Raw genomic sequence first — 24,176 nt, 5'->3', positions numbered from 1 at the left:
AAAAAGTTCTCTTATGAACAACCTTCTTGCAAGATACCTTATGCAATGGGCTAGAGTTTGTAAAACTCTAAATGAATTATGAAAATAAATACAGACGGCAATACACCAATGGAAGGTATAGTAACATTTACTATGTTCCCTATGTATACCTTAACCTCATTTCTGGCTAGTCTTTTTAGGCCATAGTAGCTCTTACATTGATTCGTAACAGAATGCAATCAAGCGGGTATCTTTGTGATTAACTCACAATACCCAAGAATTAGTGATTAACATGTTTAACCATAATTCCCAAGAACTATATCTTTGACCAGCCTACTATACATCAAAAACTTGTATGACATTCATACATGAGCTGGATATTCCAGTCATCTTTCTTTCTGCCTTTATACTTCTAACGGTTTAACTTTTAGTATTTCTCCTACTCGCAAAAGAAGCACCCAACTTAAGACTGGCATTAGCCCCGGACTTCCTAGGCGTGTAAGTCATACTAACACCCTTTGGACACTTCCTTTCTCTTTAAGTTGTTGTTTTATTCACCTTTCATCATATGACAGGCGTTCTTCTGGATCCCTCTCTTATCAGTCTAATGCATAGTAAACACTTTACTAATAATTTGCAAACAAACATTGCTTTGGATATTTCATATCTTTCAGCCTTTGTTTGTATCTGAAAATTAATTTTCAGTTCCATGAATATCACATAACTATCCCAAACTTTCGAAGTTCGAGTTTCATGGAAGCAAACATATTGCACTTGACTGCAACAGAATTCTAGCTTTTGGACCGAAGGACGAGAGTCTCATCATCCATTGCATTTAGCAGGAGTATACGGAAAGCATGCGATAGGACAAAGTCCTTCTCGGCACTTTTGAGGACAATCCTCACATTACGTTACCAATCGTAAAGTTTTAACCAGATATTTAACAGCTATTCAATTTTAACAGGGAAGGTGGAAATGCGAGCCATTATTCCACAACTATTTTGCAAGAAACACTTAGACAATGTTCATAATTAACTGCACTATGAATTAAACATGTTAATTCAACAGTGCGCTCCCACTGAAAACAATATCTCTCATAATTGATTTAGAGTGATTCAAGATCCATATTTCTATTCGATGTCATTGACGGGTTCATCACTGATTACACGAATTTCAATCGGTAGGCCAACTTGCCGATCACATCTCTATGTGATTCTTGTTCATCTTTCGATGGGCGTGTTCCGAGCTTAGGACTCTCCTGCCTGAACGTCAAAGACAACCAAGTGATCTTGCTGCGAGGTCTGACCTCGCCCGCCTCATTCCTCTAGATTCGTTCGTGCTCATGTGTACATGGCGCACCCCGAAAAGATACGAATTTCAGACGGTGCTACACTTGGGTGAACACTAACTACTTTGATATTTTAAGTGAGAGATCACCCTAATAAAAAGCGACTACCGCGCAATCAAGAAGGGTGCACCAAAGGGATAAACATCTCAGGCAATTCATAATAGCATGATATGGTATAGCCCTTTCTGACGGAGAAGTATTTCATTTCTTTGTCTTCGGCATTCGCGTCGATGTTCACCTTCGCAGAGATTGCCACCACCTTGTCGATGCACCAGATAATATTGCTATCTCCATAGCGTATAAAATTAATGCATTACTTAAGGTTGACACGCAGGTCATTAAAGTGCAATCATATGGCTCCATCCATCATGCCGAATCATGACACGTAGGTCATGTTAATTACATTATATAGTCATCTCATACATAATCAAATTATTACGAGCACTGCTATACCACATCACATGCACATGCAAAACCCTCCTGCAAAACCAAGTTAGACGTTTCTAATCGGTTCATGCAAAAACTTGTTTTTCGTGGTTTCTAAGGTTTCGAAACAAACCGAACCTACCAACGTCCATCATTAAGAATGATAATTCAAGTCGCTAGATTAACTTTGCGGGGTGTATGAAACACGAGATAATAAAATCTCGAGCCCCATACTGAACTTCGTCATACGCATGACCCCCGTGCAGATCATATCTGCATTGCCCTTTCGTCTGCTAAATTTCATCTTTCTTTTTAACGACGGTGGAATTCAATGAACTGTTAGCACTTCGTTGATCAATCAGGATCGCGGATTGCCAGAACATTGAAACTCCACCATACTGTTATCAAGATCAGAAATATGCAAATTCCAGGGAAGCAACAAGAACATCGGGTAACAGATTTCATCTGTCACCCGCATAAATAATTTTCAGCAATAGATCTCATCTACTACCTAATTATATTATGCAATACCCATACATCTCTATGTATTCTAGATCGGAACCTGCATCTACACATAGCATGGCACATGATGCCACTGAAGGGTAACGCAGCAGAAAACAAAAAATTTCTGACCTACGCACCAGCCTAGGACCACTATGGAGACTGCATACAAGGTTTGATCTTTTTCGTTACCGACTCGTAGAGCAGCGGGAAGTAGAGTCGATGACGATCGGCGGTGCAGATCCCCGCAGCTAGGATTTACAACCTCCCAGCCGCGAGGATGTATACCCTCATCCGCCCCACGGACAGCCCTCCGGGAGGCGGTCGGACAGTCCCTCGGACGGTGTCGCGGACAGCCCTCCGGGAGGATACCCTCAAAACTCGGACGGTCACTCGGACAGCCCTTCGGGAGGATTCACATAACTCGGACCGTCTCTTGGACAGCCCTTCGGGAGGCACTCTCAAAACAGCCCCTCGGGCAAAATGATCGAAACTACGACCTCTCTACTGGGTTGCACACATACGGTGTCGTCTATCCGGCAGGGCTTCGCCGTCCAGAACTAGTTCCTGCCGGAACCCAGACAGCCTTTCGGCTCTACGAAACTATTTCGCTGGGAGGGAGAGAGAAGCCAGATCATGCATGGCACTTGTATGTGAGAAAGAGTGAGTGTGGAGGGCTGCCCCTCCACCTCTATTTATAGGAAATCCCAAGGGGTAGGGTAGTTTAACACAAAAAACCAAAATGCACATGAATGAAGTCCTTCCTCAAGGGCATAAGAGTGAAACCAAGGAACAAGAGGGGCTCCAAGGTGGAGCCCCAAGTGTGGCCAGCCACACCCCTTGGGGGGCCCCCATGAGGGCCTCCCAATCCATCCATGTCATCCCTAGATCTTTTGGGCAAAGCCCCAAAAGGTGGCTTTCCATAAAATATCCCAAAAAGCACTTTCACTATTCACGACGACATTTTTCAGCGTCCGTTCGAACAGAAAATATTTATGTGGGCTTAGAACATTTCCAGTACCCACCATAATAATTTTCAACGCGTTCTGGAACAATTCCAGTGTAGTGATTTTCATCTGCGAAAAGCATCTGAACCGGTTCCTGCAGCTCCGGAACATTTCCGGTTTTTATTTCTGAAAATTCCAAAAAGTTTCCAGAATGATTCTGGCACCCTCCAAGAATTATCAGGCATGTGCCGAAACCATTTTGACTTAATGGCATACCCCGAAACAACTATTTCGGTTTCACCGAAACTCATCCGGTGACCTCTCTCTGCGGAACTTTTCTGTTGTCCGAAACTTTTCGGTGTCCGAAACTTTTTCGATGATTTTCTCTCAGACTCCCTGTCTAGTATTCAGCAGATAGATGACCCTTAAGCGTGTGACCCTATAGGTTCGGTGAAGTATAGACATGACCGGAACCCCTTCCGATCAATGATCAACATCGGAGCCGTGGACACCCATATTGACCCCTATACCCACACGAATAAATATTCGAGTGAACCTCCAGTTGCAGTGAGCTATTCCTGTTGCTTCGCGATATGTCACAAACACCCGAGGTGAGATTTATTGCATCCCCATGGACGAACAATTTGTCCACCATGCAAGTTACCTCGTTACCGGTTTTGTTCTCTTTTCTCGTTTCCGTGTTGCGGCATCCCTGTGATCAAATCACACTGTGTCTGGCCAGACGATGATGGATACCGTAACACCGAGAGGGCCCAAGAATATCTCTCCATCGTCGGAGGAGCAAATCCCAATCTTGAGCTATCAAGTTACTTGACACACTTTTCCATGAACCCGTAAGTTGCCATAATAGCCACCCATTTACGGATGACGTTTAACAAACCCCAAAGTTCATGAAGCAAGTATGAAGAAACTCGATACTCTCATGGTCTAAGGAATTATGCAAACGTTAACCATCTCTGTGTTATGTACCATTAAACTTGTGACGAATGAATCTCATAGCATAACATCAATCCGGGTCGATTCAACACAAATGTTCTCTTAACATTGTGCCCTCAAAGTTGCTGGCATAGACATGCCCATGACCAGGAAAACAGGATCATCATGCAACACTTGAGCTAGTCTTAGAGGCCAGACTAGGAATACTTCTTACCGTTTATTATTCCACACGTGCATATGAGTCTTCCTCCGAGCCTCGTGTTATTGCAGACTCGAGAACCATAGCAGTTATAGCATGGAACATAAACATAATTATGAACATGGAGATAAGTAATAGCATTTATTATTGCCTCTAGGGCATATCTCCTACACCAAGGCTCTCGATGATGCTGCAGTTGATGCTTATGACCAGCTGGTATCAGCTTATTCAGATGCTCTTTCTGTGTACCGTGATGATCTGTCTGCCTACACTCAATGGTGCAATGATGATGCTCGTGCTGCTGTTGTTCTCACTGCGAGTGTCCTCCCTCAGTTTGCTTCAGAGTTCATGGGACTTGGCACAGTTGCAGCGATGTGGTCTTACCTCTGTCAGCGCTATCAGCCTTATGGTGATGCTCTCTACCTATCCGTGGTGCGTCAGGAGCACGCACTTCAGCAAGGTGATTCCTCTGTTGATGAGTTCTATTCACAGTGTTCTGCCATCTGGCGCCATCTTGACTCTCTTCGGACAGTTGTTTGTGGAACTTGCCGTTGCTGTCAGACTACACGGTCCGATTTGGAGTTTCAGCGGGTTCATGAGTTCTTATCTCGTCTCCGCTCTGAGTTCGAGCCTCGACGTGCTCACCTGCTTGCTCGTGGTCGTGTTCCTATCTCGGAGGTACTTGCTGAGCTTCGTGCTGAGGAGACCCGACTTCGCTCTGCTGGGTTACTTGTGGTTCCTTCAGTGTTGGCCACCAGGGCTCCTGTGTCATCTGCTCGCCTCACTGCTCCACCACTCCTGCCCACTCCTTCAGGGGGGTGAGCCGTCCTCTCTATGCTGAGAAGAGTACGTCGCCCCGTGACACTTTCTGTGGTTACTGCTCCCGGTCAGGTCACCCAGAGTCTGATTGTCGCCAGAAGAAGCGAGACCAGAGGCGCTCCTCTTCCAGTGGCCCTCCTGCGTCTTCCTCGACTCCGTCACTCACTGACCAGGACATTGTACGCCTCAAGCGTCTACTTGCCTCCTCCGGCTCCTCGTCGACTGGCTCAGCTGCTGCTATGACTGCATCCCCTTCTACACCACCGCAAGCCTCTACACAGTCAGGTACATCCTCGTGGGTTCTGGATTCTGGAGCCTCCTTTCATATGTCTTCTGATTCTTCCGCGTTGTCCTCTCTCCGACCACTTGATTCGCCTGTTAATGTTCTTACTGCCGATGGCACATCTCTTCCTGTTGCTAGTCGTGGTATTCTTTCCACTCCATCTTTTTCTGTTCCGAGTGTTTCACATGTTCCTCGCCTTACCATGAATCTTTTTTCCGCTGCCCAACTTACTGATTCTGGTTGTCGTGTCATTCTTGATACCGACTCTTTCTCCATTCAGGATCGTCGCACCAAGGCTTTGGTTGGTGCTGGCCCCCGGCGCCATGAGTCAGAGGGCCTTTGGGAGGTTGACTGGCTTTGTGTTCCTTCCGCTGCCACCACTTCCGCCAGCTCTCATGCTCTTGTTGCCTCTTCGTTTGCGTCCTTCCAGCAGTGGCATCATCGCCTCGGTCACATCTGTGGCTCTCGCTTGTCTTCTTTAGTTCGTCAGGGCCTCTTAGGGTCTGTATCTGGAGATGTCTCCTTACATTGTAATGGTTGTAGACTTGGCAAACAGACTCAGTTACCTTATCCTACTAGTGAGTCAGTATCTCATCGTCCTTTGGACTTAGTTCATTCTAATGTCTGGGGTCCTGCTCCCTTTGATTCGAAAGGTGGTCATCGCTACTATGTTTTGTTTATTGATGATTTCTCTCGCTACACTTGGCTCTACTTCATGAAATCTCATAGCGAGGTTCTCCCTATATACAAACGTTCTGCTGCCATGGTTCACACCCAGTTTGCCACGCCCATTCGTACTTTTCGTGCTGACTCCGCTGGGGAGTATATTTCTCAGCTGTTGCGTGGTTTTCTCGCGGAACAGGGTACTCTTGCCCAGTTCTCTTGTCCTGGTGCTCATGCTCAGAATGGCGTTGCCGAACGAAAGCATCGTCATTATCTTGAGACGGCTCGTGCACTGATGATTGCTGCTTCCCTTCCACCCCATTTTTGGGCTGAGGCTGTTTCCGCATCCACCTATCTCATCAACATTCAGCCATCGACTGCTCTGCAGGGTGGTATTCCTATGGAGTGTCTCATTGGTCGCTCTCCTGACTACTCAGCTCTTCGTATGTTTGGATGCGTGTGCTATGTTCTTCTTGCCCCCCGAGAACGCACCAAACTGACTGCTCAGTCGGTTGAGTGTGTTTTCCTTGGCTACAGTGATGAGCACAAGGGCTATCGATGTTGGGATCCTGTGGGTCGTCGCTTGCGCATCTCGCGTGATGTGACTTTTGACGAGTCTCGTTCTTACTACCCACGTTCTTCTTCCTCGAGTTTCTCTGTGGACAACCTTTCTTTCCTTCTCCTTCCCGATACACCCTGCTATGTGCCTCATGTGTCACCTCTTCCTCCGGCACCTCTCATTCCTTCTCATTCACCATCGACCCCGTCTTCTCCATCCTCCTCCTCCACCTCTCCACCACCATCTCCAATCCGTCGCCCTCTCTCACCGTTTCCTCTCCACTATACTCGTCGATCTCGTACTGAGGATGTCTCCTCTAACGAGCCTTCCACCTCTGGTGCACCTCCTCTCACGCCTCCCCCGGTTCACAACCTCCGTGCTCGGCCTCGCCCCCCGCCTGATCGCTACTCCCCTGATCGGTACGGTCTCTGTGTTATTGCTGATCCCACTTCCGATCGAACTGCCATGACTTAGCCTGAATGGCAGCTTGCGATGGCCGAAGAGCTTGCTGCTCTTGAGCGCTCTGGCACATGGGATCTGGTTCCCCTTCCTTCCGGTGTCCGTCCCATCACCTGCAAGTGGGTCTACAAGATTAAGACTCGCTCCGATGGTTCTCTTGAGCGCTACAACCACCAGGGTACTATGCTCCTGATGGTATGGTCTGTAGACTTCACCGCTCCCTCTATGGTCTCAAACAGGCTCCTCGCGCCTGGTTTGAGCGCTTCGCCTCTGTGGTGACTGCCGCTGGTTTCTTGCCCAGTGATCATGATCTCGCGTTGTTTGTTCACATGTCTCCTCATGGTCGGACTCTTCTCCTTCTCTATGTTTTTGACATGATCATCACTGGTGACGACTCTGATTACATTGCCTTTGTTAAGGCTCGCCTTCGCGACCAGTTTCTCATGACTGATCTTGGTCCACTTCGCTATTTTCTTGGGATTGAGATCTCCTCCACCTCTGATGGCTTCTACATCTCCCAAGAAAAATATATTCAGGATCTTCTTGCTCGCGCTGCTCTCGATGATGAGCGCACTGTTGTGACTCCCATGGAGCTCAACGTTCAACTTCGTGCCTCTGATGGTGACCCTCTTCCTAATCCCACTCGCTATCGTCACCTTGTTGGCAGTCTTGTCTATCTTGCTGTTACGCGTCCTGACATCTCCTATCCTGTCCACATTCTGAGTCAGTTCGTTTCAGCCCCCACCTCTGTCCACTATAGTCATCTCCTCTGTGTTTTACGATATCTTCGTGGCACGATCTCTCAGCGCCTTTTCTTTCCCCGCTCCAGCTCTCTTGAGCTCCAGGCCTACTGTAACACCCTGGGAATCATGCTACAGTAACTCCCTGTGATTAAGCTAATCATGTTGCTAAACAGGGCTTGATCACATTTGAATCACCTTCCTTTTCTAACTCCTAGTTCAAACTTCAATATAATTAAAGTGAAAAATAAAAGTTTTCAAAAACTCAAACGAAAATGTTCTGTGGGTGCTAAATAATACACTGGCAATTATGGTGGAGAAAACTCCTTTTTATAAAATGCCTAAATACTTTAAATGGAATAAAACAGAAAAGGAAATAAAACAAATAAAAGGAAAACAGAAAACAAAACAGAACAGAAAAGGAAAGCAAAAGGAGCAGGCCTCCCCCCCCCCCACTGACCCCCCGGCCCAAACCCCCGAACCCCCCCCCCGGCCCAAACTGGGCCGCACCCCCGCGCCCCCGGCCCAGCCCACTCTCCCCCCGCGTCCCCTTCCCTGTTCCCCCGACCGGGGTCGGAACAGGGGCGCGCTCCCGCCGCACCACCTCGCCGGCACCGACGCCGGAGAGGATAAGGGCGCCAGCGGCCCCCGCTCCCTCGGGCCTCTCTCCCACTCACCCCGCTCACTCCCTCGGCCTCTGCGCCTCTCCCCCGCCAGATCCACCTCTCTCTCCCCTTCGATCCCCTCTGCCCGCGCGTGCTCGCCGCCGTTCACCGTCGAACTCGCGGCCACCTTGCCCCGATCGCCCCGACGACGTGCCCGAACGACTCCCCGCCGTCGACTACGTCGACTACGCCCTCGGGAACGAGCCGAGCGCCTCTGCACCGGCCTCCCCGAGCTCGTCTTCAACCTACGGCCGCCGTCGTTCGTCGCCGATTCCGGCTGCCCCGCGCCCTCCCCGAGCTCACTGCCACTCCCTACAGCCTCGCAGTGAGCCTCTCCTTCTCCTCCCCCTCTCCGTTAGCTCGCTCGCGCTCCGTAGCTGCTTCCCCGCGCGCGCCCGAACGCCACGCCGCGGAGCTCGCCGCCGGCGTGTCTCCGGTGACCAAATGGTCACGGGCGTAGGCCCGCTAGCCCGACCACACCGTGCCGCACCCGCCTAGGTAGTTAGTTCGGCCGTTCGCGCGCTCTAGCGTAGCTTCCGTCGGGCACCCGTAGCACCTCGCCGCCGGCGAGTTCGTAGCGCTCGTCTCCGGCCGTTCCAGCCCCTCCGACCACCGCCGTTGGACGCGCGACGTCGAGCCGCGTCGAACGCGCCAAGCCTCGCCCCCGCAAACCCACTGTGGGTGAAACCCGTACCCCTCCCGAGCCGCGCCGCCGTGCGTCTGGTCGCCGGCGTTGCTCCGGCGCCGGCCGCCGACGTGGCACACCTGGGGCCACCCCTGGGTCACTGCCAGTGGCCCCCACGGGCCCCAGTTGACTGGGTTGACCCAGCCAACTGCTGACTGGGCAGGCCCAGTCACTGACATGCGGGCCCCGCCGCAATAATTAAAAAAAAGAAAAGAAAAAGAAAATGTTTTATAAATAAAAATAATTAGTTTAAATAATCTCTCACTGACAGGTGGGCCCAGTAGTTAATTAACTAAAAGCTAATTAGTTTAATCCTCTGTTAACCCACTGTCTATGACAGGTGGGTCCCCCGTGTCAGTTTGACCAGTCAACCCGGACTGTTGACCGCTGACGTCACTCCTACGTCATGCTGACGTCATATCCCTTTTTCTGTTAATTAAATAATTCCAGAAATTCAAATAAACTTTGAAAATTCATATCTTTTAAACCGTAACTCGGATGAAAATGTTTTCTATATGAAAGTTGCTCAGAACGACGAGACGAATCCGGATACGCAGTCCGTTCGTCCACCACACCTCCCTAACCTATCGAACTAGCAACTTTGCCCCTCCGGTCCGTCAGTCCGAAAACGCGAAACATCGGGAATACCTCCCGGATTTTCCCCCCCTTCACCGGTACCACCTACTGTCGCGTTAGGACACCCCTAGCACCGCTCATTGTCATGTCACGCATCGTCATGCTTATGTTTGCATTGTATTTACTGTTTCTTCCCCCTCTTCTCTCCGGTAGACTACGAGACCGACACTGCTGCTGCCCAGTTCGACTACGGAGTCGACGACCCCTCCTACTTGCCAGAGCAACCAGGCAAGCCCCCCCCCCTTGATCACCAGATATCGCCTATTCTTCTCTATACTGCTTGCATTAGAGTAGTGTAGCTTGTTACTACTTTTCGATATCCTATCCTGATGCATAGCCTATCCTTGCTACTACTGTTGTTACCTTTACCTGCAATCCTACATGCTTAGTCTAGGATGCTAGATTTCCATCAGTGGCCCTACATTCTTGTCCGTCTGCTGTGCTATACTATCGGGCCGTGATCACCTGGGCGGTGAACACGGGCATATACTTATATACTATATACATGACACATGTGATGACTAAAGTCGGGTCGGCTCGTAGGAGTACCCGCAAGTGGATCTTTGTGGCGGAGCGACAGGGCAGGTTGAGACCGCCTAGGTGAGAGGTGGGCCTGGCCCTGGTCGGCGTTCGCGGATACTTAACACGCTTAACGAGATCTTGGTATTTGATCTGAGTCTGGCCATTTGGTCTATACGCACTAACCTTCTACGTGGGAGTAGTTATGGGTATCCCGACGTCGTGGTATCAGCCGAAGCTCTTTTGACGTCAGCAACTGAGTGGCGCGCGCCGGATTGGACTGGAACGCCACTAGGCTAGGTCTGCTTCCGGCCGCGTACGCAACGTGCAGGTGTGCATAGGGCGATGGGCCCAGACCCCTGCGCGCATAGGTTTAGACCGGCGTGCTGACCTCTCTGTTGAGCCTAGGTGGGGTTGCGACGTGTTGATCTTACGAGGCCGGGCATGACCCAGAAAAGTGTGTCCGGCCAAATGGGATCGAGCGTGTTGGGTTATGTGGTGCACCCCTGCAGGGAAGTTTATCTATTCGAACAGCCGTGTCCCTCGGTAAAAGGACGACCCGGAGTTGTACCTTGAGCTTATGACAACTAGAACTGGATACTGAATAAAATACACCCTTCCAAGTGCCAGATACAACCCGGTGATCGCTCTCTAACAGGGTGACGAGGAGGGGATTGCTGGGTAGGATTATGCTATGCGATGCTACTTGGAGGACTTCAATCTACTCTCTTCTACATGCTGCAAGATGGAGATGTCCAGAAGCGTAGTCTTCGACAGGACTAGCTATCCCCCTCTTATTCTGGCATTCTGCAGTTCAGTCCACTGATATGCCCCTTTACACATATACCCATGCATATGTAGTGTAGCTCCTTGCTTGCGAGTACTTTGGATGAGTACTCACGGTTGCCTTTCTCCCTCTTTTCCCCTTTCTATACCGGATTGTCGCAATCAGATGTTGGAGTTCAGGAGCCAGACGCCACCGTCGACGACGACACCTACGACACTGGAGGTGCCTACTACTACGTGCAGGCCGCTGACGACGACCAGGAGTAGTTAGGAGGTCCCAGGCAGGAGGCCTTGCCTTTTCGATCGTTGCTACTTTTGTGCTAGCCTTCTTAAGGCAAACTTGTTTAACTTATGTCTGTACTCAGATATTGTTGCTTCCGCTGACTCGTCTATGATCGAGCAATTGTATTCGAGCCCTCGAGGCCCCTGGCTTGTATTATAATGCTTGTATGACTTATTTATGTTGTAGAGTTGTGTTGTGATATCTTCCCGTGAGTCCCTGATCGTGATCGTACACATTTGCGTGCATGATTAGTGTACGGTCAAATCGGGGGCGTCACACCTACTCTGATGCTACCTGGGCTAGTGATCGCTCTGATCGACGCTCGCTGTCTGCTTATTGTGTCTTTCTTGGTGGCTCTCTTATTGCCTGGAAGACAAAGAAACAGACTGCAGTTTCTCGCTCGAGTACAGAGGCTGAGTTGCGAGCCATGGCTATGCTGACGGCTAAGGTGATCTGGTTACGGTGGCTACTTGAGGATTTTGGTGTGTCTGCTACTACCTCGACTCCCTTATTGTCAGACAGTACTGGTGCTATCAGTATTGCGCGTGACCCGGTGAAGCATGAGCTCACCAAGCACATCGGTGTGGATGCGCACTTTGTGCGTGCTGCTGTGCAGGATCAGACTCTCGCTCTTCACTATGTACCCTCTGAGTTACAGTTGGCGGACTTCTTCACGAAGGCACAGACTCGAGTGCAGCATAGTTTTCTTCTCTCCAAACTCAGTATTGTCGATCCACCATGAGTTTGGGGGGGGGGGGGGGGGCGGGTGTTAGATGTGTATAGCCCTTTTCGGTTTATCCCCGTTATATAAGGGGTCTCTTGCACTTTACCATACACATGTATATGTATTGGCCTTTGGCCCTCCTGTGAATGCAGTTGCTCACTTATCTAACAATGCCCACAACGATATTAAATTTATTTTTTATGGGGGAGGGTCCACCACAGTGGCTTGCTACTGGGGCCCTCGGGTGTCGCCTGGGCGTTGCACTACAGCCCAGGCAGGCGCACCCCAACCAATACAAAGTAAGCATTAGCTATTACTGCTATTTTACTAATGTGGAGTCCTTGTTTGTGCATAACAAGCTGTTAGTATTGTGGAGGAGTACATAGCACTGGCTCACACGATATAGCAATTTTTCTTCTTTACTTCCTGTCTTGCCTTAAACCTTCTGGGATCCCGTCGTAATGATATGACATGGTTCCTTAAAACAAAGGAAATCAGAAGCTCTTGCAGGCAGTTTATACTTTGGCGCTGTTATGAAGTTCTTAATGAACACTTGAATAATCGTTTTTGTGTTTAACTTTAACATAAAACTTTTTTTGTTGGTTGTTTTCTGAGATAGCGGACCGCTCATGCCAAGCGGTACTTGAACATAATACTTAGGCCGTCATATTACTGCTATGAAATGCAGCATATAATGTGGGAAAAGAGTAACATCCGCTTATTTTGTGAGGATCTCCATTGTGTCAATGGTTTAGTCGTTAGTCAAGGAAGGCTTCAGAGTCTGACGGCAAGAAGAAGTGCAATTTTCTAGTTTCATGGACACGGTACCATGTGAGAACTTGCAGTGTCAGGATGAATTATTCTGACAGAAACATAATCAGGCTGGCTGCTTGTCATTGAACAATGAACATATATGGTTGGTTATAAAGAGTTGCATTTCTGCGGGGTATATTCCGAAGATGTTGTGTTGACGTGGACTGCACTTTAATTTCTTCCCAATTGAACATAGGCATTCAACTGCGTACAATGGTTCGGTTTGGATCAAGGAAAAGAAAGAAAGTATCGCTGAACGCGTGGCTATACATACTGTTCTGATTAAGAATTAATACAGCAAGTGGCTGGCACTGTGTAACCGACATGGACATTGCAGATACTTCTCTGACAACAGTGCTAACTGGGGTAGATTAGACGTGGTGTCAATGGTCTTCACAGGTTCATCAAGTTCTTGAAGTTAAATCCCTGCACACCCAAGTGAAAAAGGATTGCCTTTATTATTAAATAAAATAAACTAATTTAGGAAACGTTGCTAACCCAAGCTAAAATATGAATCATTCGGTGAGCTGCGTGCTAGCAATGGTTTTTTTATGGGAAGTATTAGTTAGTTAATCATGTCGTTTTGGCTACTTGACAACTTTGATTATGTACTATCATGGTTGGGCCATGAGTATGAGTTAAGCCACATTATTGAGCTGTCGGGGCATCTGAGCCACTATCACTTAGTTGGGCCAAGAAATCCAAAACAGGAGAACCGGTAGTGAAACGCAGAGGCAGGTCTAATGACTCTGTTAACTTGTTCGGAACTCTTGCTTTAGTCCCACCTCGCCCGCGCAAGAAGCACAGTGAGCCAACCGAGCTATAAGAGGAGACCCAGGCCAGCGTTCCAAAGCATACCTTTCTCGGCCTTTTGGCTAAGATCAAGTGTAGTATCTGTTCTTATTAGTTTAATATCTGATATGTGGGCCATGTGCCCACAACGATATTAAATTTATTTTTTGTGGGGAAGGGTCCACCACACTAGCTTGCTAGTGGGGCCCTTGTGTGTCGCCTGGGCGTTGCACTATTGTCCAGGCTAGGCGCACCCCAACCAATATAAAGTAATCTTTTTTTGTTTTTTATTTTGAGTATCAAACAATGTTTGGTTTGATGATAACAGAATAGCTATTTGTCTTAATAGTTGTCTCTTTCTTCTTCATTTGCATTGCAATGGCCATTTTATAACCTAATGGAGCCGGTTCTCTGTTATGTGAATCAGTTTGAGTTGTACATGCTCAACTGAAAGCGATTTCTTGTTGCTAGGTGCATCGCTTTTTTTCCACTTGGAAGCAACATCTAGAATATATTTCCCTATGAACGTGTGAGATTGCCTATGTGGTGTTAGAGTTGAATTTCCGAATATTTGCAAGTGATGGATTTCTGCACTATATTCAGTTCAATAGATAGCAATGCACCCCTATCTCAGGAATGCACTTTCAGAGTTGTACTGATGACTGTACTTGTGCAAGGCGAACTGAAATTGAAATATTGAATGTACACCTGCAAGAAAAGAGATGACCTACACGAGAGCAAAGGCTAAGGCATGCTCTGGTATGTGCAATCTTGTTGTATCTTCGTGTAAGAAAACTGGAGTGGTTCCTATGCAACTGTCATGGAAACCAGATGCTCATTCTTCAGTTGGTTGCCTATATAAGCAAGGAGGCCCCCCTTTGTCGCCGTTTCGGAGTTCTTACCCTAGTAAGTCGCTTTTGTCCAATTAAGTTCGACACAATCCTAGCTCCCTGATAGAACAATGATGTGAAACGCAGCTAGCGTGCCGTGGCAAAAATAAAACAGACGCGTGTGTTGTGCCTTGCTGGGTACAACAGCTTCAGTGGTCTACTCAAGGAAGACTTCAGAGTATGATGGCAAGTGCTGTTTTCTAGCTTCATGCCTTCATCTCTTCCCCCGGCGTACCCACATTGCCTGGTGACACTCTTCTTCCGGCTTCATCGGAGCATCATATCATTCTGGACCATGGATTGTGACTTTGTGAGGACTTGCACTGGCACCATGACTGATTCTTCATCCGAGATGTATCGGAGTTGGGCTCACCAATTTAGTTGAACATTTCTTTGGGTTATAGTTCTGGCTAAGTCATTCCTAGATTATGTTTTTTTTAATTGTTTCGATTCCTGTTGATGATGTCGTGTTGATTCTGTTCGTCCGGCTAAGACATGATTTCTCAGATGCGCTGCCACGTGTTGAAAGAAATTACTACCGTGAGGCCATGGTTTTTTTAGGCTACCGTGAGACCATGAGTATCAACTAAGAAATAATGTTAGTGGGCCACTGAGGCAGCTGGGCTGCTATACTTTAGCTGGGCCAAAACAAGTCCAAATCGAGAGAAATAGCCAGGACGCAGGGCAGACATGTTGACGCACCACATGTGTTCTAATGATCTGTTGTTGGTTTAGTACCACCTCGCCCGTGCAACAGAGCGGAGAGGTTGAGAGAGCTATAAAAGGAGACCCTGGGCACCGTTTTGAATCATATCTTTGTCGGCCTTTTCGTTAAGATCAAGTGTAGTATCTGTTCTTATCAATTTAATGTTTGATATGTGAACTACATGTCCACAACGATATATTAAATTTACTTTTTATGAGGGAGGGTCCACCACACTAGCTTGCTAGTGGGGCCCTTATGTGTTTCCTAGGCGTTGCACTATTGCCTAGGCTGGCATACCTCAACCAATACAATGTATATCGTAAATTTTTACGGAATGTGACATTGGATCTATAAATTTTTCTTTTCAACATAAATTTTTTCGATCTGGTAAAAATGAAATTAGTACTATAATGAGTCATATGTATTGTAGACACCAGACGAAGCAATGGTTTATCGAAACTTCAAAAATAAAAATCTATTTTTTAATCTGTTTGTGAGAAAGCGTGAAGAGAGCCAAGAGACTTTAATTTTGGATTTCAACAATAAGAAATAAGAAAGAAAAATAATAGTCGTCCAAATTTAATACTCCACTGGCAGGAGTACATGGTTGATTTACGTTATTTCACTTGGGGCATTATTTGAAATAGAAGTGCCTTGTGTAAGATTGATTTCCTTCCGAATAGAATCTATCTATCAAGTGTGCTAGTAGAGTTGATCTTCTGAATATTTGCAAGTGACGGTTTTCTGTACTCCTTTGTGAAGAGTACTATATTCAGTTCAACAGAACAGCGCCGCTATGTGAAGAATATATACGTTTCCAAGTTCCACTTAATGACTGTACTTGTGTAACATTTTGCATCACAGGGCGACATGGAATTTTCCATGTGCACCTGCAATAAAGGAGATGAGCTGCACAAGAGCAAAGGCTAAGAGGGAGGCATGTGAAATGTTGTGCTGTCTGTATAGTTTTCCCAAGCGACTAATATGGAATCCAGATGGCTATTTTTCTGCTGGTGGCTTGTATCAAAGAGGAGGCCCTCCTTTGGCGGCATTCTGGAGGTTCTTCTTCTGAGTAGTCGCTTAAGTTCAATTTAGTTGCACACAATCCTATCTCTCTGATAAACCAATGGTGTGAAAATGCAGCTAGTCTACAGTCTTCAGAGAGTAAAGGCAAGAGGAGGTGTAGTTTTCTAGAGTCATGGAAAGCGTACCGGCGTTGCCTGGTGAATTGCGAGGACTTGCGGTGGCACCATGAGTCTATGACTGAGTCCTCCGATTCATATCGTAATCGGGCTAGTTGCTCGTCAGCTTAGCTGAACATTTCTCTGGGTTATAGTTCCGTTCTGTTGGCTAGCTGATGCTGTGTTGATGCTGGCTGCACCTTAGGTCCTTCCCAGTTGATGGCAATATGGCAATGACCAGTGTAGCAGAGTGGTTCTGTTTCGAGAAAGAGAGAACAGAAGTATCGGTATACATGTGGCTACTAATACAGTCTTGTGATTAGGAAATACAAATAAGTCGTTGCAATAGCTTTCACAGGTCCATCAGGTTGCTGATGTTAAATCCCTGCCCACCCAAATGAAAAAATCTTGCTTTTTATTACGTTTTTATGACTAAGTTAATTCAGAAAACGTTGCTAATCCAGGCTAAGATATGTCATTTTTTGCTACTCGACAGATCAGAAAGGACTCCCTTCAGGTCACGTTATTGGGCTGTTGAGGCATCTGGGCTGCTTGCTATAGCTTTTTAACTGGGCCAACCGGCCAACAAGCCCAAACGGGAGAAACTAGCCAGGACGCACAGGGACAGGCTTCTAATGACCGTTGGTTTAGTACCACCTCGCCCGTGCAACACAACGGAACGGTTGAGATAGCTATAAAAGTGAGACCCGCACCAGAGTTTCAAAGCATACCTTTCTCGGCCTTTTGGCTAAGATCAAGTGTAGTATCTGTTCTTATCAGTTTAATATCTGATATGTGGGTCATGTGCCCACAACGATATTAAATTTATTTTTTTTGAGGGGAGGGTCCACAACACTAGCTTGCTAGTGGGGCCTTCATGTGTCGCTTGGGCATTGCACTATTGCCCAAGCAGGCGCACCCCAACCAATACAAAGGAAAAAAATTAGTCTTGTATTAACATAAGAATGTGTGTGCCAAGATCCACCAAAATGATTGTTGTTTGTGCAAAGCTTAGACCCGATGTTGCAACATAATTGTTTTCCTAATCCTTTATTATCAAAAGAAAATGTGTGAAAAGATCCACCACAGTGCTTGTTGCTTGTGCAAAGCTTGCACAAGTAGTATATTACACCGGATGTTGCAGTCAGTTATTTGTTCTTGTCCCATCTCCCTTTGTTTCCTTATCTGAAAAAATTCTGAATAATATGACATGCATCAAGCATGTTTTCTTGAAACAGAAGAAGCTAGATGCTTATGTTGTACAATGTCAGCGGTATAGTCAAGGAACATTTGGAGGGCCCTGTGCTCTTGCAGATTTGCATGTTGTTACTTCTGGGTTCAAGTAGACAGGGTAGCGATGGACTCGCAGAGAAAAAATAACTGAATCTGACAGAACAGAAACAACTACTACCTCTGTAACTAAAGAAACATCATATATTTAGTTACAGACATAGTAGTTGATCGCCAGTTCAGTTGAAAAGCTATGACGCTCTTCAGTCTTCAGTATATGTGGTTTCTTTCAGTTTTTCGACCATTACTCTGTGCAGAGTGCTTGATAACATTTGTGCTCTGATTGAGAGAAACAACAAGCTGGCTGGCTGGCACTCTGTTTTGCCGCTCAAAGCTGAAGGAGAGGACCGGCGTCACCACAGAAGATAGAACAACAACTTTGACCGGACAAACTACAAAATTCTGTTACAGGTTGTATTGGAAATGAGAAGTTAAATGCTCAAGAAGTGAGGGCTTGCGCTTTTCTTGACTCGGTCTAGTCACTTAACCCACTTATGTTGACGTAGTAGAATTCGGAACTATCTCCAGAGAGGAAAATGGTGGCTACAAATGCTGCTGCTGATCAAATAGGTGCCAATTCTGAAGTTTCTGTATGCACCACAATCCCTTAACCTGCTTGCTTCTTTTTTTTACAAATGCTAGCTTAAGCTGCTGGTATGATAGTGACACGTCATGACATCTTTCTTGCTATCTATGATGTGATTTAATCATTTTCTTCTTAGTTGTGTTACTACTCTTGTATTAACAAAATAAAAAATTGTGTGGTTGAAGATGCACCACAGTGCTTATTGTTTGTGCAACGCTTACACCGGGCTAGTTGCTCGTCAGCTTATTAGTTATATCTCCGTTTTCATGTGTAGATGATGCTGTGTTGATGCTGGCTGCACATTAGGTCCTTCCCAGTCCATGTGGCTACAATTCCACTTCTGATTAGGATATGCGTACAAACAAATCGTTTCAATAGCTTTCATACGTCCATCAAGTTGTTGAAGATAAATCCCTGAACACCCGAATGGCAAAAGCGCTTTTATTATGTTTTTATGACTAAATTAATTCAGAAAACGTTGCTATTCAAAAAGATATGTCCTTTTTTGCTACTTGACAGAAAGTACTCGGGCTAAAGTCTGAACTAAGAGGCCACGTTATTGGGCTGTTGAGGCACCTGGGCTGCTTACTATAGTTTTTTAGCTGGGCCAACCGGCCAACAAGTCCAGAATGGGAGAAAATAGTCAGGGATGCACAGGGACAGGTTTCTAATGACTCTAGTGGTTTAGTACCACCTCGCTCGCGCAACGCAACAGAGTGGTTGAGAGAGCTATAAAAGGAGACCCAGGTCATCAGTTAGTAGCATACCTTTCTCGGCCTTTTGGCTAAGATCAAGTGTAGTATCTGTTCTTATCAGTTTAATATCTGATATGTGGGCCATGTGCCCACAATGATATTAAATTTATTTTTTATGGGGGAGGGTCCACCACACTAGCTTGCTAGTGGGGCTTTCATGTGTCGCCTGGATGTTGCACTACTGCCCAGGCCTGGCGCACCCCAACAAATACAAAGTAAAAAGCTTAGTCTTTTGATTGTAAAATATAATTCTAGTCTTGATGATTGGTTAAAGTAAAAAAATTCTTTTGGTTTGTAATAATATAAAAGAATAATTTTTAGTTTTGAATGATTATTTGAATTAATTAATTGCCTGAAAGCAATTTCTTGTTTCTGCATCATCAAGCAGAAGCCGAAGGATGCTTAGCCTTTTTTTTCACTTGGGAGCAGGGAGCATTATCTGAATAGATTTCCCTATGAATGTGTGAGATTGCTTCCCTTCTTAATAGAACCTATCTATCAAGTTCTATGTGCCAGTAAGTTGATCTTCTGAATATTTGCAAGTTATATTTTTTCTGTACTCCTATGTGAAGAGTACTATATTCAGATCAACAAAACAGCGCCCTGAAGAATACGTTTCCAAGTTCCACTTAATGACTGTACTTGTGTAATATTTTGTATCACAAGGCGACCTGAAATTTTCCATGTGCGCAACAGCAAAGGCTGAGAGGGAGGTATGTGAGATGGTGTGCTGTCTATACGTCATGTACGAAAACTGGAGCGACTGCTGGCTTTTATAAAAAAGGAGGCCCTCCTTTGGAGCCGTTCTCGAGTTCTTCCTCGAGCAATCCTAGCTCTCTGATAAATCCATGGTGTGAAAATGCAGCAAGTCTTCAGAGAGTAACGGCAAGAAGAGGTGCAGAGTCATGGGAAGCGTGCCGGCGTTGCCTGGTGGATTTCGAGGACTTTGCGGTGGCAACAAGACTGATTCGGTGATTCCTGCCAAGTCATATCGGAATCGGGCTAGTTACTCGTCAGCTTAGCTGAACATTTCTCTGGGTTATAGTTCTGTTCTAATGTCTAGATGATGCTATGCTGTGGCTGCACCTTAGGTCCTTCCCAGCTGATGGCAATATGGCAATGACCAGTGTAGCAGAGTGGTTCAGTTTTGAGAAAGAGAGAACGAAAGTATTGCTGTACATGTGGCTACTATTACACTCTTCTGATAGAAAATACAAACAAATAGTTTCAATAGCTTTCACAGGTCCATCAAGTTGTTTAAGTTAAATCCTTACCGACCCAGATGACAAAAGCTTTGCTTTTTATTACGTTTTTATGACTAAATTGATTTATGAAACGTGCTAATTCAGGCAAAGATATGTCCTCTTTTGCTAATTCGGAAAATGTTCCTAATTTATGCTAAGATATGTCCTCTTTTGCAACTTGACAGATCAGAAAGTACACCCGTGAGGCCATGGCCATGAGTCTGAACTAAGAGGCCACGTTATTGGGCTGCTGAGACATCTTTTTTTTTCTTTCAAAAAGGTCTTGAGACACCTGGGCTGCTATAGTTCAGCTGAGCCAACAGGTCCAAAACAAGAGAAAATAGTTAGTACGCACAGGGACTCATTGTGGATTAGTACCACCTCGCCCGCGCAGCACAACGGAGCGGTTGAGAGAGATATAAAAGGAGACCCAGGCCATCGTTTCAAAGCATACCTTTCTCGGCCTTTTGGCTAAGATCAAGTGTAGTATCTGTTCTTATCAGTTTAATATTTGATATGTGGGTCATGTGCCCATAACGATATTAAATTTATTTTTTATGGGGAAGGGTCCACCACACTAGCTTGCTAGTGGGGCCCTCTTGTGTCGCCTGGGCGTTGCACTACTGCCTAGGCTAAGCGCACTCCAACCAAAACAAAGCAAAAATTCAGTAGTTGAGTTACTACTATTGTATTAACAACAACAACAACCGGGAAGATCCACCACAGTGGTCACATCTCCCTTTGTTTTCTTATATCTGAAATTCTGAATAATACGGCTTGCTTCAAGCATGTTTTTCTTGAAACAGAAGAAACTAGATGCTTATGTTGTACCATGTCAGGGGTATAGTCAAGGAACATTCTAATTGCAAGGATGACAGTTCTATAGCTTAACAGAGTTGGTGCCCTATGCTCTTGCAAGTTTTGGCTGCTGTATGCTTCTGGGTTCAAATAGTCAGGATAGCGTGCGGACTCGCAGGCGCAAAATAACTGAATCTGACAGAATAGAATCATTGATCGCCACTTCAGTTTAAAAGTTGGGGGGTGATAATTATGATGTTGTTATGGTACGCATATGCTCTTCAGTATGTGTGGTGCGTGGCTGCACTATGATTTATTTCCAGTTCTTTCACTGCCGCTCAGTGATCGGCGCAGGGTGCTTGATAACATACATTTGTGCTCTGATTGAGAGAAACAGTAGGCGGGCTGGCTGGCGCTCAAAGATGAACAAGAGGACACAAGATAGAACAACAACTTTGACCGAACAAACTACAGTATAATTCTACGAAGTTCAAGAAGCAAGGGATTGCGCTTTTCTTGACTCGGCCTAGTCAACACTTGGCCCACTTATGTTGACGTAGTAGCATCTGAAACTACCTCCGGACAAGAAAATGGCGGCTACAGTTGCTGCTGCTGATCAAATAGGTAACAGTTCTGAAGTTTCTGTATGCACCACAATCCCTTAACCTGCTTGCTTTTTTATTACAAATGCTAGCTGCTGGTATGATAGTGAGTAAGTGACATGGCATGACATCTTTTTTGCTAACCAGGATGACACCCTGATGGAAGGGAGACCCTGCAGGATCTATGTATGGCAACAACCGTACGGTACTGCCCGTCACTGAATTCGTGGACCTTGAGGACCTCCTCCGTCCTGCATCAATGGCGGCACTGGTGGCCTCATTTCTCCAGGTGACGAACTACCGTCCCGCTTCAGCTGCACCAATGGCAACTCCTCGCCTCGACCCGGCGAGTTGTCGGCCAGCGGAACAGAGTGAGCGCCAGCGACCGCCGCGATCTCAAAGCTACCGTCCTCTCTCGGCAAAGGCCGTAGGCTGTTATCAACTTGCACTTGCACGCCGCCGGAGCCTCGCGGATCGATGCCTCCCGTCGACTCGACGTCGAGGAGAAGGTTCCCGGTCCGCACCTCCTGCGCCAGCGCGCACCCCCAGCAGAACACCCACTGCAGATAGTCGGCGACGTCGAGCGACACCGAGGAGAAGAAGGGTAGTCTGTTCTTGCCGGCGAGCCCGAACTTGCGACGCATCCGCGCCCGCCAGAACCCGCCGTAGAGCAGGCCGAGCGCGCAGAGCACCACCCCGGCGGCGCTGACCGCGTTGCTGACGGCCTTGCTCCGGATGTTCGTGGCGGCGTGGTTGAGCACCCACAGCGGCGCGAAGCAGAGGAGCGCGAACATGGCGCCGTGCACGTGCATGTTCCCGAACCCCAGCCGCTCCATGTTCCACCCGAACACGCAGAAGGTGCAGAGGCACGAGAGCCAGCACGCCGCCGGGTCGTCGCGCACGTCCAGCAGCCCGCCGGCCCACTCCCTTCCCGCGGGGTCGGCGATCACCGCCACAACCATGCTGTCGTCGTCGTCGCAGACTTGTTCGGGTTCTTGGTGCATGCTTTGCTCGCTTTTCCTCCCAAGCGGGCTGAGGTACATGTACAGGCCGGCGACGACGGGTGCCACGCCGCTGGCCCCGGCGAGCGTGGTCATGGCGGCGTCTGGGCGGGCTGCGCTGGAGTACCCCCAGAAGAGCCCACACACGGCGTACTGCGCGAAGCAGGTGAGGTGGAGGAGCCCGACCACCACGGACAGGTGAAGCCGCTCCCGCTGCACTTCACCGGCACCCGAGCCCTTCCGGCAGTAGGCCTTCCTGAGCTCCTTCTCGTCCCCGGGCCGCCACCGGAGCAGCAGGGCGGCGTGGTGGAAGAGCTCGGGGTGCTGGTAGATGGTCATGAGCGTGAAGAGCGCGTTCAGGATCTGGTTGACGATTTCGACCCACCGGTCGCGGACGGACCTGCGCCGGAAGGCGCCGTCGAAGACGCCGAGGAGGAGGAGGCCGAGCAGGGCGAAGGACAGCGCGACGCAGACCGCCCACGCGAACTGCGCGACGTGCGCCGGGTGCTTCAGCCACCGCTTGAACGCGCTCCCGATGGGCGCCGGGCGGAGCCTCCGGATAAGACGGCGCACTCGCTCCGGGCGAGTCCGCCGGTCGCCGGCCATCGGGCCGCGTGCTTCTTGCCCGACGACGGGGTTGACGGCGGGGGCGCTGTTGCGCTCGCCGAGCTCCGCTTCCGGCTCCACCTTGGCGTGGGCCGCCGCCGTGTGGTGACCTCGGAGTGAATCCATGGGCGGACGGACTCCGTGTCGTGCAGCAACGGAATCGGTAGGGAAACCAAACTTGTAGCAGCTGCAACTAGTACGTAACAACAAAATAGGCCGCGTGCATCTAGAAACACCATGCAGGATTCAACGGAAGTAGACAAGAAGTCAAGAAGGTCGACACAGAAGAAGAATCTCACGCGGTGTGATGGTATGTATCTTGGTCAAGAAAGGCGCATAGCACACCATAACGATAAGAACTTTGAAAGTCCTCACTGATTGGAAGGATTTTCGAAGGAGTTTTGTACCATTCTAATCCTTCAATAACTTGCTTGCATGGGTTTGTTGGTTCCTAGGATTAGGGCATCTCCATGACGCCAAATTTCCTCTCGTATCCGTAGAGGACAAGTCCGTGGATACGGATACGTGAGCCGCCATCCAATATTGTCCATATGCAATTTAAAACGGATTTAAATAAACCGGATGAAAATTCATGCAAATAAGACGAAATTCACTAAAGTTCAAGCATAATTTATATAAATAAAAGGTCGATATTTTGACCATTTTTAGCTAAAAACTAGAAGAAGAAAATCTAAACTCTATACCGTACGAGCACCCCGTACTTGTGGCCGCCC

At 47.5% G+C, this 24,176-nt stretch overlaps 1 protein-coding gene, 5 non-coding genes and 1 pseudogene across 6 annotated transcripts; 6 read left to right on the top strand and 1 right to left on the bottom strand.

Annotated features, from left to right (window-relative positions):
• The first annotated feature begins 12,297 nt into the window (after positions 1-12,297).
• Positions 12,298-12,467, top strand: LOC120967506 (U2 spliceosomal RNA; annotated as a pseudogene).
• A 1,378-nt stretch (positions 12,468-13,845) lies between these two features.
• Positions 13,846-14,042, top strand: LOC120967741 (U2 spliceosomal RNA). The gene has a single exon (XR_005761458.1). It is a non-coding gene; the product is annotated as a U2 spliceosomal RNA (small nuclear RNA).
• A 1,441-nt stretch (positions 14,043-15,483) lies between these two features.
• On the top strand, positions 15,484-15,681 carry LOC120967492 (U2 spliceosomal RNA). The gene has a single exon (XR_005761254.1). It is a non-coding gene; the product is annotated as a U2 spliceosomal RNA (small nuclear RNA).
• Positions 15,682-17,287: 1,606 nt separating this feature from the next.
• LOC120967738 (U2 spliceosomal RNA) lies at positions 17,288-17,484 on the top strand. The gene has a single exon (XR_005761455.1). It is a non-coding gene; the product is annotated as a U2 spliceosomal RNA (small nuclear RNA).
• Positions 17,485-19,199: 1,715 nt separating this feature from the next.
• LOC120967740 (U2 spliceosomal RNA) lies at positions 19,200-19,396 on the top strand. Its single transcript, XR_005761457.1, has one exon. It is a non-coding gene; the product is annotated as a U2 spliceosomal RNA (small nuclear RNA).
• LOC109749024 (uncharacterized) lies at positions 19,220-23,762 on the bottom strand. Its single transcript, XM_020308018.4, has one exon. It carries the CDS (start codon positions 23,566-23,568, stop codon positions 22,051-22,053), a length of 1,518 nt encoding a protein of 505 aa, XP_020163607.1. The 5' UTR covers positions 23,569-23,762; the 3' UTR covers positions 19,220-22,050.
• Positions 20,886-21,082, top strand: LOC120967748 (U2 spliceosomal RNA). Its single transcript, XR_005761465.1, has one exon. It is a non-coding gene; the product is annotated as a U2 spliceosomal RNA (small nuclear RNA).
• Positions 23,763-24,176: the final 414 nt, after the last annotated feature.

This window comes from Aegilops tauschii, chromosome 6, assembly GCF_002575655.3.
Source record: "Aegilops tauschii subsp. strangulata cultivar AL8/78 chromosome 6, Aet v6.0, whole genome shotgun sequence".
Classification (NCBI taxonomy): Eukaryota; Viridiplantae; Streptophyta; class Magnoliopsida; order Poales; family Poaceae; genus Aegilops; species Aegilops tauschii.
Note: the sequence above shows the minus strand (reverse complement) of the source record. Positions and strands in the feature narration are given on the sequence as shown.

Coding starts and splice junctions, on each gene's coding strand:
- LOC109749024 (XM_020308018.4), bottom strand. CDS start 23,568: ATGGATTCACTCCGAGGTCACCACACGGCGGCGGCCCACGCCAAGGTG.